The sequence below is a fragment of the Saimiri boliviensis genome, chromosome 10 (assembly GCF_048565385.1).
Source record: "Saimiri boliviensis isolate mSaiBol1 chromosome 10, mSaiBol1.pri, whole genome shotgun sequence".
Classification (NCBI taxonomy): Eukaryota; Metazoa; Chordata; class Mammalia; order Primates; family Cebidae; genus Saimiri; species Saimiri boliviensis.
In genome coordinates, this window is record NC_133458.1 from 79,038,658 (window position 1) to 79,052,349 (window position 13,692).

At 37.5% G+C, this 13,692-nt stretch overlaps 1 protein-coding gene and 1 long non-coding RNA gene across 2 annotated transcripts in view; one reads left to right on the forward strand and one right to left on the reverse strand.

Moving 5' to 3' along the window:
• SCIN (scinderin) overlaps nt 1–1,320 on the forward strand; it is a 75,126-nt gene extending 73,806 nt beyond the window's left edge. Inside the window, exon 16 of the mRNA XM_003938658.4 lies at nt 295–1,320. Within this exon, the coding sequence (XP_003938707.1) occupies nt 295–422 (128 nt within the window). The 3' untranslated portion in view covers nt 423–1,320. The remainder of the gene's footprint in view (nt 1–294) is intronic.
• Nucleotides 1–13,692, reverse strand: part of LOC141580103 (uncharacterized) — a 90,167-nt gene that overhangs the window by 52,436 nt on the left and 24,039 nt on the right. Inside the window, exons 2-4 of the long non-coding RNA XR_012512138.1 lie at nt 9,378–9,446; nt 6,853–7,126; nt 2,831–2,960 (exon numbers count right to left, since the gene is read on the reverse strand). This is a non-coding gene — a long non-coding RNA (uncharacterized LOC141580103). The remainder of the gene's footprint in view (nt 1–2,830; nt 2,961–6,852; nt 7,127–9,377; nt 9,447–13,692) is intronic.

A 13,692-nucleotide genomic window follows, 5' to 3' on the forward strand; every position in this document is an offset into this window, starting at 1 on the left:
AGTTCCATAAAACTTGGAATTCTTTCAGGCATTAATGAGACTCGCATGATGCCTTTCATGGCAAATGAGAGAAATCAAATGAAACCGTTTTTATTTGTCTACCTGTTCAATGGAAATTTAATTCATTACCTTCACTTGAAGAATTTTATTCAAAGAATTTTCATTTTCAATGTGGCCAGTATTTGTTCCTCAGGAAATTTATTTTATTACTTTTATTGGAAGAATTTTCTATCTATAGTTACTTTAGTTTAACCCAAACTAACTGAATTTATATGTCTTTACAACTCTTTTCAGCAAAAATGTACCTTGAGACCGACCCTTCTGGAAGAGACAAGAGGACACCAATTGTCATCATAAAGCAGGGCCATGAGCCACCCACATTCACAGGCTGGTTCCTGGGTTGGGATTCCAGCAGGTGGTAAATCCAGTGTTTGTAAAAAGCAAACAAACATTACAAGGCAGTTATCCCATTGGTGTTTTGGGAGAGGAAAAGAAAAAGCTTTTTTGTTTATTTGTCTTTTGAAAATTAAGGCCGGGTGATGGCTCACACCTGTGATCTCAGCACTTTGGGAGGCCAAGGCGGGCAGATCATTTGAGGTCAGGAGTTAGAAACCACCCTGGTCAACATGGCAAAACCCCATCTCTACTAAAAATACAAAAAAAATTAGCTGGGCATGGTGGTGTACACCTGTAATCCTAGCTATTCGGGAGGCTGAGGCAGGAGAACTGCTTGAGCCCAGGAGGCTGAGGTTGCAGTGAGCTGAGATCATGCTACTGCACTCCAACCTGGGCAACAGAGTGAGACTCTCAAAAAAAAAAAGAAATAAAAAATAACCTCAACCAAACACCTATTTTTTTAATGCTTAGTTTTGGTTTGAAATTCTTCTTAAACTGGAGTTTTCTTACATTAATTAATAAATTAAAATAACCTAAAGGAAACTTTCATTATGGGCCAATATTAGCTCTTCTGGAAACTGATTTATATCTTTTTTTAATGACTGTTAAACATAAATTACTATGCACAATCTAGAGAGATTTGTCAGGTAGAAAATTTTATCATGCAGTAGCCATTCGTCAAACTTGTTTTTTAACATGCCAGAGAAGAAAGCTGTAATGCCTTGGAAGTTACTCTCTTTTGTGCATATTGTGTCCAAAAGATGTGTATACTTGTAGTAAGATTTATGGTAAGGTGGCTTTAATAATTTGTTGTTATTTTCCTTCTTTAATCAATGTGACCTTGATGCCATTAACTCCTGAGTGTTATTTTCTAAGAGGAATTTTATCTTTTTTTTAACCTTTTTAAAAGCCTTTGAAAACACAGTTCTTTCATGACAAAATGAACTGTATTGTTATCCATTTAGATATATATATATTTCACAGTAAATGTTTAATATCACAAAAGATACATATAGAAAAATTTCACTAGTGCTGTCTTTCATTATTAAAATACATCTCTTTGAGAGTTTTGTGTTATGACATTTTATTCAAATTTGATGAGTTAATTACACTATTACTTTTAAGGTTAAATACTTCTATGTATAAGTAGATTTGAATTTAATATTTCTTAATTCATCCTCATTATGTGGTCAAAATTAAACAGCTGTTCCATGGTTAGATAATTGTGAAAATTTTAAAATACAAGATTGCATGTGAAACACAGGTCCCCAGAAAATAGGAGTTGAGACAGAATCTGGAGCCCCAGTAAAGTAGAAATTGGATTTGGTCATTGGTAGAGGACTGGATAGTTGAGGAGGGAAGCTACACTTCATGGGAAGAGGAAACAAAGCAGGGAAGTGATCTGAGGAGTTTTCTGGGGAAATGAAGGGCATATGTGTTTCAAATTTGGTCCTGGCATGCAGAAGCGGGCCCAGTTTGATTATGGCCTAATGGTAAATGCTCCCGTGAGGTCCTGGAGCTTGCGCGGGAAGTAAGAAAACAGAGTGAAGCTGCACTTCCAGGCACTGTTCATTCAATAAACATTTATTAGGCATCTATTCAGTATCAGTCACTATTCCAGGCACTTTGGATTCAACATGAATGAAACAGACAAAAATCTAAACTTTTATAGTTTTTATACTCCAGGGAAGAGGCAAAAAAAAATCAACACATAGATATATTATAAAGTATATTAGAAGATAGGTCCTATGGAGAAGAAAATATAGGGAAGGAGGCTAGGTAATACTATTAGGATGGTCAGGGGAGGCCTAGTTCAGTAGGTGATATCTAAACAGAGAATCGAGGCCAGGTGTGTTGGCTCACACCTGTAATCCCAGCACTTTTGGGAGGCCGAGGCAGGTAGATCATCTGAGGTCAGGAGTTCAAGACCAGCCTGGCCATCATAGTGAAACCCCATGTCTACTATAAATACAAAAAGTAGCCAGGTGTGGTGGTCAGCACCTCTAATCCCAGCTATTCAGGAAGCTGAGGCAAGAGAATCACTTGAACCTGGGAGGCAGAGGTTACAGTGAGCCAAGATCACAACATTGCATTCCAGCTTGGGCAACAAGAGCAAAACGCTATGTTAAAAAAAAGGGAAAAAAAAAGAATCAATAGCAAGTGGGGAGTGAATCGCAGGGTTACATGCAGACCGAAGGAGTACCAAGAGCAAAGGCTTTGAAAGGAAAGCATGATTGGTAGAATGAGCTGAAGTCTAAAGAAACAGAAAGATTCCAGAGTTCTCTTCTACTGTCACCACTGGACAAGAAAAGTTTTCATCACAGCCTGAGCTGTGAAAATGCTGCTTTTCCAAATCCCAAACCCAGAGGCTCAGAGGCAGTGATGGTAACAAGACAGCAGCATTAGCAGCACAAGCACTGTGGGGAGGAAGTACCTATGCCTCTGCCCAGCCTGAGCAGTAGAGGTGAACATAGACATTGCCAGCAACTGTGTCCTAGAAAGGGTCAGCTATGGAGTTGGCATTTTAATTTCACACGTAAAGTTGATGTGGCTTGAATAAACACCTGCAACACAAGCAAAATCCATATAAAACAAAATCAAAAACAACCTCCTTCTAAAAAGGTGAACATTTGTAGGATTAAAGAAAATTATTCTAGAGAGTGTTCCACTGTTCAATGTCATTGGGTAGTATTAAAACTCAAATTACATGTAATTCCTCATAGAAAATAGTTCTTTGGATTTGAAATGCAGTTTCATACAGCCTAATTAACAAATAGAAAAGTTTCATAATTACTTGTTTTTCTTTGGTGGAGCTAATACTTACTAATTTTTGATATGAAATAGATTTCTTTCTTCTCTGTTTTACTCAAAGATTTTGGGGATCAGAAATCAAATCAAATATATTTAGCCTCGGCTACCAGTGCTTTACCAACGGTTTCTTGCCCCAAACAATATAGCACACTCCTAGTTGTTTGAAATTTGTGACTAATAAATTAAAAAAAATATATATTTTAGTGAATCCAGAAAAAATAGTTAGAAATAATTATTCTAGTAAGAGATAATAAGTTGGGCACCGTGGTATGTGCCTGTGGTCCTAGCTACTTGGGAGACTGAGGAGAGAGAAAGTTTAAGGCTGTAGTGAGCTGTGATAGCAACTGTGAACAGCCACAGTACTCCAGCCTGGGCAACACAGTAAGATTAAGATCCCATCTCTGCAAAAATAACAATAATTATAAAGGAGTAGTACATCTCAAGAATTAAAATAAAGAATCAAGTTATGGCATTACTTTGAGCAAAAGAACAGGAAACAGTACCCAGGTAAAATCAACAATTGTTTTGTGGCCTTAGCTATTATTTGTTTGCTTTGTTTTGCAAAATAATCAGTAAACTGGCTTCAAAACAATTTCTGGATTGGATAGCTTATTCAGAGGGATATAATTCTAATCAAAATGAAGAAAAGAATAATAATATATGCAGCATGGGTTTGTCGTAATTTTTTAAAATGTATTTTCAAAAATTGTCTTGCTCTGTCTTCTTATTTTCTCTTTACTATAATGACCTCCCTTTTAGTTTTAATGACTTATGCTAGAATTTTTTAAAAGTATAATATGTATTATACATATTCTCTAAAATATTTTTTTCTATTAAATACCAACTGAGCTTATTGTGCTACCTAAAATATTCATGATGCAATGCTTTGGTCTTAAAGGAAAAAAAAATTAAAAGATGGAATCACATCTTATTATATGTGCCTGGTAAATTCCATGTCATTCAGAAATTTTAATGTGGAAGTGAAACCGTGAAAATAATGTAAAATACATGAAATTACATTGGAATAGAGAAATCATCTCTCAGTAGCTGACAGACAGAACAAGAAGAATCTAAAAGACTTGAATAATACTTTCAACCAACTTAATTAATTTGATATTTACTGAACACCACCAACAATACCAGCATGTGTATTTGTTTTTTAAGGGAACTTAAAATATTTACCGGGACAGAAAATATTCTGGGCCAAAAAACAAATGCCAACAATTAAAAAGATGAAATCATACAAACTGTGCCTCTAATCACAATGGAACTAACTGAGAAATCAAAAACAGGTATCTGGCAAGTCCTCAAATATTTGGATAAAAGAAATCACAAGAAATATTAGAAAATATTTTTATCTCAATGAAAATTAAAACCAGCCTATCAAAGTATGTGGAATACAGCATACAGCTTACCTAGTTTTTCTTTTCTTTTCTTGCTTTTTTCTTTTCTTTGTCGAGGTAGAGACTTGCTCTGTCACCCAGGCTGCAGCTTACCTCGATTTTAAAAGGAAATATAGGCCGGGCATGGTGGCCCACACCTGTAATCCTAGCACTTTGGGAGGTCGAGGTGGGCAGATCACCTGAGGTCGGGAGTTCGAGACCAGCCTGACCAACATGAAGAAACCCCATCTGTACTAAAAACACAAAATTAACTGGGCATGGTGGTTCATGACTGTAATCTCAGCTACTCAGGAAGCTGAGGCAGGAGAATGACTTGAACCTGGGAGGCAGAGGCTGCGGTGAGCCAAGATCATACAATTGCACTCCAGCTTGTGCAACAAGAGTGAAACTCCAACTCAAAATAAATTAATTAAAATAAAAAGAAATTTATTGCATTAAATGCTTACATTAGGTAAATAAAAAGCCCTCAAATCAATAATCTAAGCTCTTACCTTATGAAATTGTAAGATAACAAATTATATCTAAAATAAGAGAAGAGGGAATGATAAAGAACAGATTTTTTAAATTAGAATAAATTAATAAAGTCAAAATTTGGATCTTCCGAATTATAAAATGATAAAATTCTAGCCAGACTAATAAGAAAAAGGGGGGAAAACATAAATTACTAATATCAAGATTAAGAAGGATACCACCACTGATCCTATGGACATTAAAATGTATAAGAGAAATAGTTTATGCCTCTAAACTTGACATTGATGAAATGGACAGATTCCTTGGAAGGCAGAAACTACTAAAGCTAACTCAGAATTGGACAGATAATCTAAGTAGGAAAATGCACACACACACACACACACACACACACACATACACACACATTAGTGACATTAAATTAACCCTAGCAATTTGTGAGGCCAAGACAAGTAGATTGCTGGACCCCAGGAATTTGAGACCAGCCTAGGCAACATGGCAAAACCTCATCTCAACAAAAAATACAAAAATTAGCCAGGCAACATGGCAAAACCTCATCTCTACAAAAAATACAAAAATTAGTGAGTGACTGTGGTTCCAGCTACTGTGGAGGCTGAGGTGAGAGGATTACTTGAGAGGTGGAGGTTACAGTAAGCCAAGATTGCACCACTGCACCCCAGCTTGGGGAACAAAGACTCTGTCTCAAAAAAAGAAAGAAAGAAAATTTTAAAAAATTATAGTCCAACTTTTTTTTTTTTTTTTTTTTTTTTTGGAGATTCCAGGATTTTCCTCTGTTGCCCATACTGGAGTGCAGTGGTACAAACACAGGTCACTCCAGCCTGGACCTTCTGGGCTCAAGCGATCCTCCCACCTCAGTTTCCCAAGTAGCTGGGACTCACAGGCACATATCACCAAACCAGGCTAATGTGTTTTTCGTTTTTGTAGAGATGGATCCTTGCTATGTTGCCTGTGCTGTTATGGAATTCCTCGGCCTTTTAGAGTGCTGAGATTACAAGTGTGAGCCACAGTGCCCAGTCTAAACAACTCCTCACAGAGAAAATCCAGGCCTATTTGCACTTTACTGGTGACTTCTATAAAACATTTAAGAAATTTTACTGCAGATTGGGAGGCAAAAACACATTTAAGAAAATAATAAAACCAGTACTCCTCATAACATAGATGTAAAAATATTAAAAGTTCATCAAATTGAATCCAGCAATATATAACTGGGTTTTATTCCAGGAATTCACTTTAACATTTAAAAATTAATCAAAAATTTTCCATACTAGCAGACTGAAAACCATTTGAAAATCTGAATAGATAGAGAAAAGCAGTTGATAAAATTCTGCAACCATTCATAATAAAAATTCTCGGCAAAGTACGAATACAATGGAAGGTCTTCCATCTTAAAAAGAGTATCTACAAAAATGTACAGCTGACAGCATACTTTAGAATGGAAAACTAAATGTTTTACACTAAGATATGGAACAAGAGATGGATGTTTGTTCTCATCCCTTTTATTCCATACATTGCTGGAGGTCCTAACCTGTCTAACAAGGCAGAGTTTCTCAACCTTGGCACTAGAGACACATAAATAATTATTTATTTTGGGGGGCTGCCCATTCATTATAGAATAGTTAGTAACACAGCTGGCCTCTGCTTGCCAGACACCAGAGGCATCCTCCTCTCCCAAGCCCCACCTCCTTGGTTTGTGTCCACTTCCTCCATCTTTAAAGCCAGCAAAATAGCATCTTCAAAATCTATGACTTCTTACCTGGCCTCTGTTTCTGCTGGTCACATCCTTTTCTCTGTCTCCGATTCTCCTGCCTCTTTCCTTCACTTGTAAGAACGTTTTGCTTATGTTGTCCAATAGTCAACATAATCAATGGATTATTGAGCCATCAGATAATGTAGGTAATCGCCTCCATCTCAGGATTCTTAATTTAATCACATGTGCAGAGTCCTTTTTTGACATGTAAGGTAACATTCACAGGTCCTAGACATCTTTGTCACAGTATGTAGATATACTTGGTGGGATGTTTTTCTGCCTGGGTAAAAAGGTGTACAGTAAAGCTAGTATTATATTCATTTGGTATATTGTGTAAAAACTGGTATTTTGAAAATCTGGTTGATATTCCCACTCTCTTCCATTAACTCTACCATCAGCCTGGACCTTGACTGATTGATTGATTGAGGCAGGATCCCACCTTGTCACCCAGGCTGAAGTGCAGTGGTGTGATCATGGCTCACTGTAACCTTGACCTCTAAAGGCTCAAGTGATTCTCCCACCTCAGCCTCCTAAGTAGCTGGGACCCCAGGTGTGCACAAACACAACTGGTGAATTTTTGTATTTTTTTGTACAGACAGGGTTTCATCATGTTGTCCAGGCTACTCTTGAACTCGTAGCCTCAAGTGATCCTCCTGCCTCAGCCTCAGCCTCCCAAAGTAGTGGGATTATAGGCATGAACCACTGTGCTGACCTCCTCACTTCTAAAATAGAAAATAATTGGGCCAGGCATGGTGGCTCATGCCTGTACTCCTAGCACCTTGAGAGGCCAACACAGGAGGATGACTTGAGCTCAAGAGTTTGAGACCAGCCTGGGAAATATGGTGAAACTCCATCTATACAAAAATTACAAAACTTTGCCAAGTGTGGTGGTGTGTACCTGTGGTCCCAGCTACTTGGGAGGCTGAGGGGAGAGGATCCCTTGAGCCTGGGAGGTGGAGGTTGTAGTGAGCCATGATCATGCCACTGTTCTCCAGCCTGGGCAATTGTCAGAGCCTGTCTCAAAAGAGAAGAGAAGGGAAGAGGAGGAGAGGGGAGGGAAAATAGTGGCTGGGGGAAAAATATAGTCAGTATATCATCTCTTTCTTATCCTTAAAGAATTGATGCTCTTGTTCCAACCTGACAATCTTTCATACTTGGGCAGAAAATAAAAACTGACATATTGGGCTCATATAAGGCTGTGGCTGTCTATATAATTACAGTAACACCACCTGAAATATAAAAGTATGTATGGGACCATTATGGAAACAAGGGCGTGCATAGGATATTTGTTGAGTTAAACCAAAACAAAATATTTTAAACTAAGGATTTCATTTCGTAAGATTACTTTGAGCTTCAGATTTTGAGAGTGATATTTTCCTATTCTCAGTTACAGGATATCTGTAGATGTTATGAATTTTACAATCCAGTAAAGACATCGCTAGAAAGGTAATATTCTCAGCAGGTCATCAGTCAGGGTTAGCCAACAGGCTTCTAATGATACATAATATTTAACCCAGGTTTGATAAAGAAGAATCATTATTTTGAGATTTCAACTTCTGAATACAAATGTGCTTCAAAAAAGGTCATGTTTTATAAGGTCAGGTATTATTTTACATGAACTTTTATGGAGGGCACCAGAGAGACATTTATTTTACAGTTTTTGAATCAGCTGCTTATTTGTGTCTGCATTCTATTATTTCCTTTGTAATGTCTCAGGCTCCAAGAGGTCATCAGTAACTCAGAACAGAAAGCTTATATAATGCCTAACTGGCCTCTCTAGAATTCATACATGGATGATTTCTATGATGACATTCCTAAAAAGCATAGGTCACCATCAAACATAGCTATAAATATTTGTCAAGGAATTTCATAAATGATACAGTAGCAAATCACTTCATATTTCAGCACCCAAACTGCCACAAGCTCAGAAGGATGTGTAGACAGAAACAGTCACAGAATAATGATTCCCCAAATTTTAATGAAAAAAAGTTAACAACAAAAAATCTGAAAATTATGTCCTATTTCCTAATAAGGATTACAGATATTCTATAGCTTGCAAAAATATGTTATGCTCCTAAAATTATGAGATGTATGGGTTTGTTAAAAATATATTTTATACTTATTTGATTTTAAGGTAATAACTGAGACCAGAAAGAAAGGGAATAATTTTATTCAATTATCCAGGCATGATTATTCTCCTCCCAGGAGAGTAAACCTTCAATAAGTCTTGGTGAAATCAGATGCTTTCCTGGGCATTCCCAAGTTGACACCTAATAGCCAAATATAACTGACAGATTACTGATGCTGTTGAAGTTTCACTGCTTTGTCTGAAAACAGTGTGGTTGATTCCATTAGCAATGCAATACTAGAGAACATTGCATGGTGTCTTGATAGGTTCTTTCATTAAAAGACCTTTGGAATAATCTTGGCTCCACTGTTATTAGTTGGGCCAGATAATACTAGGTGAACCACTTCATTGCTTTTGACCTGTTTCTCTAGTGGTTAAGCATGTATTTTGCTCGCCTACTCACCCCAAATAAACCAGCACAGCTGCCTGAAGTCAGGAGGAAATAGTTGTGCCGCTACCCTGGTTAGGCGAGCTGAAAAGAGAAGGAAGTCATGAACAGGAGCATGGCACAGTCTCAGAATATACAGAATATGATGAAGACAGAGAAACTGAAAAAAAACAAAGTAAACCAACATGTCAAAAAGTAGATATGATGAGGAAAGGAATTATAAGCATAAATGTTCAACTACACATGGAAAGATTCCAAAAAACAAAAGGGGGTGAGGAGGTAGTGGGAAAAGCTCAATGATTCCCCAAAATAAATAATAAATAAAACAGTAATGCTGGTGAGGGCAGGGTGATGGTGAAAAAATTGAATTCCAGAAACTATTGCTGGTTTGTAGTACTTTGTGCATGATGAAGTTTCTTAACATATGCAGAGGTGAGAAGTGAAAACTAGGATGAAACACCTGTGCAGAAGTTAGAGGGAACTCCTTCAAAACATAAACACAAATTCTTCTCTTATAATAATATTATCAGCTGTTTTACATACTTACTATCCTCACCTTTTGTATTTACTTTAGCTTTCTGCCATCAAAGACATCAGTAAGAAATTTAGATTTTATTGAACATTCCAAAAAGTAAAAGGTAGAAGTTTACAAAAGATTTATATATATATATATATATATATATATATATAGGTGTTTTAGGTTTGGGAGTACATGTGAAGAACATGCAAGATTGTTGCATAGGTACATACATGGCAATGTGGTTTGCTGCTCCATTCCCATCACCTATGTCTAGCATTTTTCCCCATGTTATCCCTCCCCAAGTCCCCACCACCCACTGTCCCTCCCCTAGTTCCCCCCAACAGACCCCAATGTGTGATGCTCCTCTCCCTGTTTCCATGTGTTCTATTGTTCAGCACCCGCCTATGAGTGAGAACATGCGGTGTCTGATATTCTGTTCTTCTGCCAGTTTGCTGAGAATGATGGTTTCCAGGTTCATCCATGTCCCTACAAAGGACACAAACTCATCGTTTTTTATGGCTGTATAGTATTCCATGGTGTATATGTGCCACATTTTCCCTGTCCAGTCTATCATCGATGGGCATTTGGGTTGGTTCCAAGTCTTTGCTATTGTAAACAGTGCCACAATGAACATTCGTGTGTATGTGTCCTTGTAATAGAATGATTTATAATCCTTTGGATATATACCCAGTAATGGGATTGCTGGGTCAGATGGAATGTCTATTTCTAGGTCCTTTAGGAATCACCACACTGTCTTCCACAGTGGTTGAACTAATTTACACTCCCACCAACAGTGTAAAAGTGTTCCTATTTCTCCACATCCTCTCTAGCATCTGTCGTCTCCAGATTTTTTAATGATCACCATTCTAACCGGCGTGAGATGGTATCTTAATGTAGTTTTGATTTGCATTTCTCTAATGACCAGTGATGATGAGCATTTTTTCATGTTTGTTGGCTTCATATATGTCTTCTTTTGTAAAGTGTCTGTTCATATCCTTCACCCACTTTTGAATGGACTTGTTTTTTTCTTGTAAATCTGTTTTAGTTCTTAGTAGATTCTGGATATTCACCCTTTGTCAGATGGGTAGATTGCAAAAATTTTTTCCCATTCTGTTGGTTGCCAATTCAACCTAATGATTGTTTTGTTTGCTGTGCAGAAGCTCTGGTGTTTAATTAGGTCCCATTTGTCTATTTTGGCTTTTGTTGCCAATGCTTTTGATGTTTTACTCATGAAGTCCTTGCCTATGCCTATGTCCTGAATGGTTTTGCCTAGGTTTTCTTCTAGCGTTTTTATGGTGTTAATCCATCTGGAGTTAATTTTAGTGTAAGGTGTCCAGAAGGGGTCCTGTTTCTGCTTTCTGCACATGGCTAGCCAGTTTTCCCAACACCGTTTATTAAACAGGGAATCCTTTCCCCATTGCTTGTTTTTGTCAGGTTTGTCAAAAATCAGATGGTTGTAGAACTGCGCCATTGCCTTTGAGGCCTCTGTTCTGTTCCATTGGTCTGCATCTCTGTTTTGGTACCACTACCATGCTGTTTTGATTACTGTAGCCTTGTAGTATAGTTTGAAGTCAGGTAGCGTGATGCCTCCAGCTTTGTTCCTTTTGCTTAGAATTGACTTGCCTATGTGGGTTCTCTTTTGGTTCCATATGAAGTTTTAGGTGGTTTTTTCCAGTTCTGTGAAGAAGGTCATTGGTAGCTTGATGGGGATAGCATTGAATCTATAATTAGTTTGGGGAGTATGGCCATTTTCACGATGTTGATTCTTCCTAACCAAGAGCATACAATGTTTCTCCATCTGTTTGTGTCCTCTCTCATTTTGTTGAGCAGTGGTTTGTAGTTCTCCTTGAAGAGGTCCTTTACATTTTTTGTTAGTTGTATTCCTAGGTATTTTATTCTCTTTGTAGCAATTGTGAATGGCAGTTCATTCTTGATTTGGTTCTAAGTCTGTTATTGGTGTACAGGAAAGCTTGTGATTTTTGCACATTGATTTAGCAATCCTTCCCCCAGAACTTCTATTCTTCACTGAAGCTGCTGATTTTTCTTATTTTTACTTCATTCATATCCCACCCTCATTATCCTAGGCTTTGCCAATGAAAAGAGTCAAACTCTGTAAAATATTTGAAGATATTTATTCTGAGCCAAATATGAGTGACCATGGCCCACGACACAGCCCTCAGGAAGTCCTGAGAACATATGCCCAAGGTGGTCCCAGTGCAGTTTGGTTGTATACATTTTAGAGAGGCATGAGACATCAAATACATTAAGAAATACTTTGGTTTGGACCAGAAAGGCGGAACAACTCAAAGTGGGGTGGCTTCCAGGCTGTAGGTGAATTTAAACATTTACTGGTTGACAGTTGGTCGAGTTTGTCTGAAGACCTGGGATTGTTAGAAAGGGGATGTTCAGTTTCAGATAAAGGTATGGAAACCTAGGTTCTTCTGAAATGGCTGCCCTTAGAGACAGTAGATGACAAATGTTTCCTATTCAGATCTTAGTGAATCTCTTTAGGATTGGAGGATCTAGAAGAAAAAGATCTAGCTATGTAAACAGACATTCTTTACAGATGCAAATTTTCCCCCACAAAGAACAGCTTTGCAGAGCCATTTCAAAATATGGCCAAGAAATACGTTTTGGGGTAAGATATTTTGAGTTTCTTATTCATCTTGTAATGTTATGCCAGAGTCATGTTGGAAAGTAAATCATGATATACAGGGTAAAATAAAATCCATCTGAGGGCATGACTCCCCCAGACCCCTTAGACAGGAATTTGGGCAAGATGAAAAAAAAAAAAAAAAAAAAAATCAGAGTTTAGTCCTCACCTTCCAGCTCAATTCTACCCTTCAACATGATCATGCACAAAACAATAATCAGAAGCTCGCTGAGCTGGCAAAGGCTGCTTGCCTCCTTAAAAGGCAGAGGGAGGGGGAGGACTGCAAATCTTGTAATCTAATAATATTTACTTTATTGCTGTCATAATAATTATACATGCTGTATTAGTTTTCCAGGAATGTCCTAACAAACTTCATAGTGTAAAACAATAGAAATTTATTGTCACAATTCTGGAGGCCAGAAATCCAAAATCAAGGTGTCTTCAGGACCATGTTCCCTACAAAGGCTCTAGGGAAAATTTCTTCATTGTCTCTTTCAAATTCTGGTGGTTCCAGGCACTCCTTAATTTGCAGCATCAGAACTCCGATCTCCAACTCCTTTATGCCCTTTTTCACTGTGTCTTCACTATAAAGATAGTTGTGATCAGATTTAGGGCCCACCTAGCTAATCCAAGATGATCTTATCTCAAAACTTAACTTAATCACATTGAAAAAAATCCTTTTTAAAAATGAGGACATATTTGGTTTTTGATAATTAGGACATGGACAAATCTTTTTAGAGGCCACAATTCAACCCACTATAGATGCTCATTGTAAAAAAAAGTAAATCAATAAATACACAAGCCCCAAAATACAACACTACAGAGATCTAGAGGATTGTCACTTTGTGAGAAATCATTGAGCTATACACCCTTCACTTTAACCCTTTAGAGCACGCTTATAAAAAGAGTCTCAGAGAGACCTGTCACTTCTTACACCATCTGAAATTATAAACTGGGAAGTGAACTCTCATCGGATACTGAATTTGCCAGCACCTTGACTTGGATGTCCCAGCCTCCAGAACTGTAAGAAATCAATTTCTGTTGTTTATAAGTCACTCAGTTTATAATATTCTGTTGTAGCAGTCCAAATGAACTCAAGACAGGTAGACAATAGGGAAAATAAAATCTGCAAAGGAGCCTGAGTGGAAGACAGTAAG